The following is an 8,397-nucleotide window of genomic DNA, read 5'->3' on the forward strand; positions in this document are numbered from 1 at the left end:
AAAGCACTGGCGGGGCAGATCCTTGAACCAAGGCCCTTAAATGCAGCGTGCTTCGCTGTGGCACACCGCTGCCTTCGTAAGTTTTATTTCTTTTACAGCAGAGCTGTTATGCCCGCCGTTTGTCCGGTTCGCAATGTAGACAAGGAATTATCATCATGTCGGCGAGGCCACGTCAAGCCAAGTTAATCATAGCCAAACCTACTGCATTCTAATTGAGTAGGGTGATACCTAATTAGCTAAGCATAATTAAACTAATTAAGTCAAACCCTAACTAGTCCTGATCAAGCCGAGTTGACGTTCTGGTGTGCCCGGTCAGGCCGAACTCGGCAAGATGAGCGAGCCAAGCCTAAGACTAATTAAGACAGCCCATTTAGTTCTAATTAGGCTAACGAGATAATTAGGCCTAAGTTGACTTGGTATGCAAGCTAATCAAGACCAAGCCTCGAATATGCAAATTAGGCCAATAAGTTAATTGGCTAATTCAGCTATAATTAGGACTATGTTGACTTGAGATGCCAGCTAATTGAGACCGAGCCTCGAATATGCAAGTTAGGCCAATTAAACAAAATAGTATAATTAAGACAATTAAGATAATTGGTGTAATTAAGCTACTTGGTGCTGTGATTGCCAAGCGATTCCCAAGCGAATCTGATCGATGCCTACCCCATACTCGTAATTTACAATCACGTGAACACTTCGAGCATCGGCGTGTGAATGCACGTGAGCCTACTCAATCTAGGACCAGCCGAGTACCGACCAGCTCTGCTCTGTCCTAGCCTTGCGCGACTCAGTGCAAGCGGCGCAGGATTTCTTTTTCTTCTTTTTTTATAGAATATGCTCGGCGGGCAAGCAAGAAGAAAGCATGATACCAAGTCTCATCGAAGTGTTAATCGGCCTTGATGAATCAGCAGGCAAGTTTGGGATGAAACACACACACACACCCGGTATTTTTTTTTCCACAATATAAATAGCGTAGTTTTGATGCTTCGCTTGTAACAGAAATGTTGCCCATTGCTTTCTTGGCTGCTTTCACGGTCTCGTGGCCACACCGTTACAAAGTTTATTGTGTTTGCTTATGCTGTGCGCGAAGGCAGTGCAACAAGAAGCAATGACGGTAAAAAAAAAAGCATAACTCATTACAGAGGACACTTGAGAAAGAGCCAGTGAAAGACACTCTATACCCTCGCGTACTGGCAGCTTCTCGAATATTACACGCTTTGTAATCAACTGTTTGATTATTTGCTGACTTATTTTGTTGTTATTTTGTTAAACTCCATTCGTGAACATCTCGCTTACGACCAGAGGCATTGTTTAATCGCCTACCTTTTCTTCGTACCTCTACATTAGAAAAACAATCATAATTTGCTCGTTTGGAAACTGAATATTGCGCCTGTGTTTTGGCGTTGTGGTTTGAACACTTTTCTTTTATTATTCGGCCGCGCCTGATAATAGCTCCGCCTCTGCATCTAGATTATACGCGGTCGTCGCCTCGTTCAACAAATCGTATTGCGAACCTGGTTAACAAAATATATCCGCGCTTAACGTTTCCTGTAACAGCAGCACCTTTCTTATGTAAGTTGCAACACATTCCACCTGTTATTAACATATGGTAAAGAATTTCAGAAAATACAGACCTTACAAAATGAGACCCGAAATCCTTAAAGACCACGAAACGGCAAAGACATTAGAAGAAGTGACGAAATATATGAAAAACCATTTAATACTTTAATGGAGTACTCTTAATGGAACCCATCGAATGTCGGACGGATGAACTTCAACCATTTAACCAGCCCTTTAACCAGCCTTATCTCTCAGAAAGAAAATAAAACAAAATAACCCCCCCCCCAAAAAAAATAAAAAGGAAATAAGAGGAAACAAAATAAAAAAAGAACGAACGTGAAAGAGAGGAAAGGAAAAAGCGAGAGGAATTAAACAAAGTAAGTATACAGAACAAAACGAAGTTAGAACAAGTGCAATTGGAGAGAGAGAAAAAAACGAGACAGCCGCCACAGGACAAAATGATGACTTTCACCGAAGAAAGCTCTAAGAAAACCGCATTGCAAGAGCACCCGCCACGGTGGTCTAGCGGTTATGGTGCTCGACTGCTGACCCGAAGGCCGCGGGATCGAATCCCAGTCGCGGCAGCCGCATTTTTTGATGGAGGCGAAAATGCTTGCGGCCTGTGTACTTAGATTAGGTGCCCGTTAAAGAACCCCAGGTGGTCGAAATTTACGGAGCCCTCCACTGCGGCGTCCCTCATAACCATATCGTGGTTTTGGTACGTCAAACCCCAGCAATTATCACATTAGATCGCAAAAGCAGCTCGACTGAAAGAAAAAAGACAATCACAGTTTCGCCACAAGGGCGAATCAACGAATGCGATAGCAACAAATTGGAATGTTATACGAAGTAAGGCTAGCAGCTAACTCTTTTGGATCCGATCGCACGTAACTCTGCAAAACGCTGGTTTAAGCTAATACGGCCGCTCCAAGGAGCGAAGCGGTTTTCGTGCTGTCTGTTGTCTCAACGCGAAGTAAGCGGTGAAAGCACAGCACGTATACGAGCCGTCTACTGATGTTTGTCGAGACAGCGAGCGCTAGCTCTCGCCACCGCTTCCTTATGATCAAAATTCGCAGTTACTGCGGTTGCTGCTCGAGCGACGCAGCCCCCCCCCCCCCTTTCCCCCATCGGCGCCCATTCATGCTCCTTCGCCCGACGAAAGACGAACAGGGCGTTTCCTCTCTGCTTGGCAGCTTGAGGAGCCATCGATGGCAGGCCTTGCACGCGGGCCGATGTTATCGCATGAGCCCTTCGTGCGACGGAGATTTCCGGATCGTTTCATCTCTGCTTCAGCCGCGTTAGTCCCCAGCGCTCGCGCGCTTTTACTAGCGCGTAGAATATACGATGCGCGGGGCGATGTTATTGATTTGGACTTTATACGAAACATAACGGCGACGGCAAAAACTCGCCGAGAGTGTCCATATAATTGATATCACAATAAAATGGTAAAACGTCGTTACCCCTCACTACAGCAAACTAACCGCCTCCACACTGACCGCAAGGATCTAATTCTTTGTGAGGATCGAACCACCTTCAACGGCAACAACACAACTTGGAAGTTCTACTATACCCCAAAGATAGTTTCCTTGGTCGAGGACATGATATCCCCCAACAATATCTCTTTCTTAATAACTCTCTCCTGTTGTTCAACTCCTATAGTTCAACAGCAGATGAATCCAATCCTGACAAGAAATTCTCGTTCAATACGAAACCCCATCCTATATTTAAAAAAATCCATTAAAATTGTTATTATAACAACACAGAACTGAAACAACGGAGGTGTTTAACATATTGATAGCGGATGGTGTGGCCGGTTCCTGGTGCATTCAGCACATGGACACCCGCTACAGGAGTGGGCCTTGTCAACTGCTGGCTCTCAATAGCTTTGCTGTTATCTCTCTCCAAAAGTTATGTCCCGCATTCAACAAGCACCAAAAATCATCATCGGACAAAAAAACTCACAGAGTCCCTTATGCTCGAAGGCGATAGCCCTCTTCCTCTTCTGCCTCCAGGATCGGAGGCGTTGCAAGCTTTCCGCACCTCACCTGGTTTTGCACTGCCTCCGTGATCGGCGCACCTTTGACCAAGCGACGATGTCATGTGATGACATCATGTGACGTCACGCTATGTGACGTCATAATGAAGCCACTGAATTTGGAGATCTGTGACGTCATTTGGCGACGTCATCACATGATGATTATTTTTTTGCATCACTCGTGTTGACACCTGCGCCGCGGAACGCCGACAGTTAATTTTCGCGTTTGATGAGGCATCTAAGGCTTCCGCCTTGAATATGGCTCGGTCAATTGTTGAAGGGCCTCGTGACCAATCAGTGTGGGAAATACTCGCTCCGCAGCAACACCAAGCCCAAAATGAGAAGTAAACTGTCTTAAAGGTGAACATTTGACAGCGTTCTGTCTGGTTGGGAAGAAAATATCATTGAAAAAGTTACACCAACCAACGAATTATAAAAGTAAAAACCTCTTTTACTTTAAAAAACCCGACGTTTCGGATCCAACTCGGATCCTTCCCGGATCCTTCTGTTGCTCTGGCTAGCGCATCTCATCGAGGCCAAACAGTCGATACTCAATCGATGGAAGAAACAACGGCTCAACCGCAGACTCAGAAAGCAGGTGGCGGAGCTCAACCGAGCGATCGAAGATCACTGCCGCGTGCTATGCGCGCAACAGTGGAACGAGATCTGCAACGCAGCAGACGGGCAGATGCACAGCGGGAAGACGTGGAACCTGCTGCGGCATCTGCTCGACGAAACCAAGACCAAGTCACACCAAAGGGACAGACTCGCCAAGCTCATACATCGGGCGGTCTCGGTACACGGCGCCGATGAAGTCACCAGGTGTATCAACGACAAATACCTGCCAACTACACCCACCGAACAACACGCGCCGTACGGCGGCCAACCCAACGCGAACCTCGATCGCGATATTGACGTCGAGGAAGTCCGCGCGGCCCTGCACGGCCTCAACAGCCGGTCGGCGGCCGGCCCGGACCTCGTCACGAACAAGGCGCTGAAGAACCTCGACGACGGCTCCATTGAGAACCTAGCAAAGTACTTCAACAAGTGCTGGAAAGCGGGCGAGCTGCCGAAGCAGTGGAAGACAGCCAAGACCATTCTGATTCCCAAGCCGGGGAAGCCACCGGACACGGACAACCTCCGGCCCATCTCGCTCACGTCCTGCGTGGGCAAGGTGCTGGAGCACGTCCTGCTCAACAGGTGGCAAGATTACCTGGAACGAGAAGGGCTGTACCCGGCCACGGTAATCGGCTTCAGACAGCACCTGAGCACGCAGGACGCAATGCTGCAGCTCAAATACCAAATCATCGACGGCGATGGCAGCGCACGCGACAACAAGGCAATCCTGGGGCTCGACCTGCAGAGCGCCTTCGACAAGGTGAAACACTCGGCGATCCTGTCCCAAGTCTCAAATCTTAACATGGGTGAGAGATCCTACAACTACATTAATGACTTCCTCACGGACAGGACCGCCGAGCTGCGAGCAGGCGACCTACAGACGCAAGAGAAGAAGCTCGGGAGCACTGGCACACCGCAGGGTCGGTCATCTCGCCGATGCTGTTCAACCTGGTAATGATCGGAGTGGCAGAGAAGCTCGCGGATGTCGAACACGTCAGGCACACCATCTACGCGGACGATATCACGCTGTGGGTGACCGGTGGCAGCGACGCCCACATTGAGTGCACGCTGCAAACCGCCGTCGACGCGATAGAAGACCGGTTGGAGGGCACCGGACTGATATGTTCGCCGAGCAAATCGGAGCTCCTAATACTCCCACCTACCAACAACGTCAGAGGCAAGACCAAAAAACGCGAATACGAAAAGATCCGAATCATAACCAAATCCGGCAACGTTATCCCCGAGGTCGGTAAAATCAGGATCCTAGGCATGGTCATCGAGAAGCACGGAAGAAACGGCGACATCATCGCCCGTCTTACGGCGAAGGCGGCCAACGCGACGCGACTCCTCAAACGAGTCACGTCCCGGAAAGCAGGCATGAGAGAGGAGAGCCTAATCAGGCTCGTACAATCCTTTATCATCAGCCACGTCACTTACGTCGCAGCCTACCACAGATGGCTGCAACACGAACGCAACAAAATCAATGCCATCATCAGAAGAGCGTACAAAACGGCGTTGGGCCTGTTTGAGTCCACGAGCACGACCCGCCTCTTACAACTCGGGATACACAACACGCTCGAAGAAATAGCCGAAGCACAACGGAGCGCTCAACTGGAGCGGCTGTCCACGACCAATGCCGGGAGGAAAATACTGGATGACCTGGGAATAGGACATTCGAACGAAGCGGAGACGAAGCTCCCCATCCCCAAAGAGGTCCGACGCCAGACCAGAACCAACCCCATACCCAAGAACATGAATCCCGACTACAACAAGGGAAGAAGAGCGGCGAGGGCCAAGGCTCTCATCGACCTGCACGCCAACGACGAGCACGCGCGATATGTGGACGCGGCCGAATACCAACAGAACGCTTTCGCAGCGGTCGTCATCGAGGCGTCGACCGGCGCAACAAGGACGGCAGCGAGCGTGAAGAGCATTGGAGCGGAACAAGCGGAGGAGGTGGCCATCGCCCTGGCCATCATCGACCCAGACTGCCACACCGTGCTAAGTGACTCGAGACAGGCGGTGCGAAACTTCGCCAAAGGCCAAGTATGTAGAGAGGCCGAACGAGTATTGCGTGCGGCCAAACTGCAAGACAGAAAAGTAAGAATTAAGTGGTTCCCGGCGCACGCGGGTGACGCGTCGGAACGCAATGCCAACCACAACGAGACGGCACACGCAGCGGCGCGAGCGCTAACTAACCGCGCCCCGGCGACAGACCGTCAGACGTGGTTCGGAGCCAAGGACCGCATGACGGACTATAACGACATCACAAAAGCCTACCGCATGGCTCGCAGGACTTTCCCGCACCCGCGGTTGAGTCGAGCGGAGGCGGTACTATTGAGACAGCTCCAGACCGGATCGCTACCGAGTCCGGGACTGATGCATCGCATGTACCCCGAGACATACCCGACCGACAAGTGCAAGGTCTGCCGGAGGGAGACGGCGGATCACACGCACATCTTGTGGGACTGCATCAAACACCCAGAGGAAGCGAGATCAAGAACGATCCCGTCGCGGCTCGAGGAAGCCGCGAAGAGCTACGACCTGGATCAACAGCTCTGGGCCGTCCAGCAGGTCCTCGGGGCGCTCGAAAGGCAGGGACCCAGCGAGCCGGCAACGGCGAGCGGAGACCCGCGCCGAGTAACGGCAACCCCGAAGACGACGTAGGCCCTCGTTGGGGCGCGCGAGCGCCCAATTGCAGGCACAAATAAAGTTTGTTCCAATCCAATCCAATCTGTTGCTCTCTGGCCCCCACTCTGTTGCTCTCTGGCCCCCACAGTCACCCCTGAGGAAGGATCCGAGTTGGATCCGAAACGTCGGGTTTTTTAAAGTAAAAGAGGTTTTTACTTTTATAATTCGTTGGTTGGTGTAACTTTTTCAATGATAAAGTAAACTGTCGGACAACCCGACGCATCGAAGTACTAAATGCACACGAATAATGAAAGCCCATAGAAAGCATCTGGTCTAATGAAGTCTGTTCAGTCAACTAAACATTTCTGAGCTCTCTTTGCAGGCTAACAGCAAACCGAGTGAAACGGCGTAACCATCGAGACTTAACAGCGGATAATGTTTTGCCCTACCAACCCACACGACCTTTCTTTTCATCCTTTAATCTCCAAGACCAGAACGAGAGAAAAAGAGAAAAAAGAAACACTTTGCAAGTCAAAAAGAAGACTCGCCAATTGTATATTTTCATATTTTCGTGATTACAAATAAATCCCGCTGATTTGCCACCCTCTCTCCTCGCTTTGGTTTCGCCGGTGGTAGTCCCCTCCTCCTCTTTTACTTCCTATTTTTCTTTCGTCTTGTTTTCCTTTTTTTTTTGCTTGCCCTATTAAATTACTTAGTTATAACTACATTTATTTATATTCTAATTGATTATGCCTGTTATACCTATAGTGGCACGGGCTGAATAATTTGTTTTCTTTTTAATTCGAAAGCCTTAAATGTCTATGCTTCAAGGTCATGAGAGGTACAGAAAATATGGTGCAGAAAATTCGCTACAGGAAAAGTGAGTGTGCGAGCTGCGCGCGTACTTCGTACACTTCGTCTTTGCGCCATCGCGTGAGTGAAAAAAATTAAGGCCGCTTCGCACTCGTGGTGCCAAGCCTGAAGGAAGCGCGGAGCTGGGTAGCCTTCCTTGTTTCTCTGTCTTTCCTCCTCTCTTTCTTTCTTTTTCTCTTTTCCAGTATTTCTTGCCTTTTTTTGTTCCTCTCTTCAATTCTATTTATTTCTATTTTTCTTCCCTTTTCTTCCCTTTCTCTCTTTCTTTCTATTTATTTCTTGCTTCCTCTTTTTTTTCTATTTTTATACGTGGGTTTGCCTGCGTTACGCCAAGCGACGACAGCATACGACATCCCGGCGGGCCCCTAGAGTGCTCCGCACTTGATATCATCATCAAGGCGCTTGAAGAACGAGAGGAAGAATACTTCTCCTTAGCGCGAGCGTGCACTCAATATGCTACAGATGTCTATGCTATACGTGGTTTTCCCAGCGTTACGCCAAGCTACACGAGACGACGCTACACGAGCTACACGAGCCCTTAAAGTGCTCCGCACTTAAAGGACCCCTGACACCAAAATTGAAACCTCGAGATGTTTGTGTGGTTTGACTTTTCTGTATACGGGGGCACATCTGACCGATTATTAGCGACGAACGTTGCCTTTAAGATATCTTAATTTGGT

At 49.3% G+C, this 8,397-nt stretch overlaps 1 protein-coding gene across 1 annotated transcript; it reads left to right on the forward strand.

The window, feature by feature from the left end:
* Positions 1–4,064: 4,064 nt before the first annotated feature.
* LOC119387071 (uncharacterized) lies at positions 4,065–6,880 on the forward strand (the record flags this gene model as incomplete). The annotated part of the gene is given in 2 exon segments (XM_037654377.2): positions 4,065–5,133; positions 5,136–6,880. Coding segments are annotated over 2 exon segments (2,814 nt in total), but the record flags the coding sequence as incomplete, so codon positions are not given.
* Between the last annotated feature and the right edge of the window lie 1,517 nt (positions 6,881–8,397).

This window comes from Rhipicephalus sanguineus, chromosome 1 (assembly GCF_013339695.2).
Source record: "Rhipicephalus sanguineus isolate Rsan-2018 chromosome 1, BIME_Rsan_1.4, whole genome shotgun sequence".
NCBI classification, from domain to species: domain Eukaryota; kingdom Metazoa; phylum Arthropoda; class Arachnida; order Ixodida; family Ixodidae; genus Rhipicephalus; species Rhipicephalus sanguineus.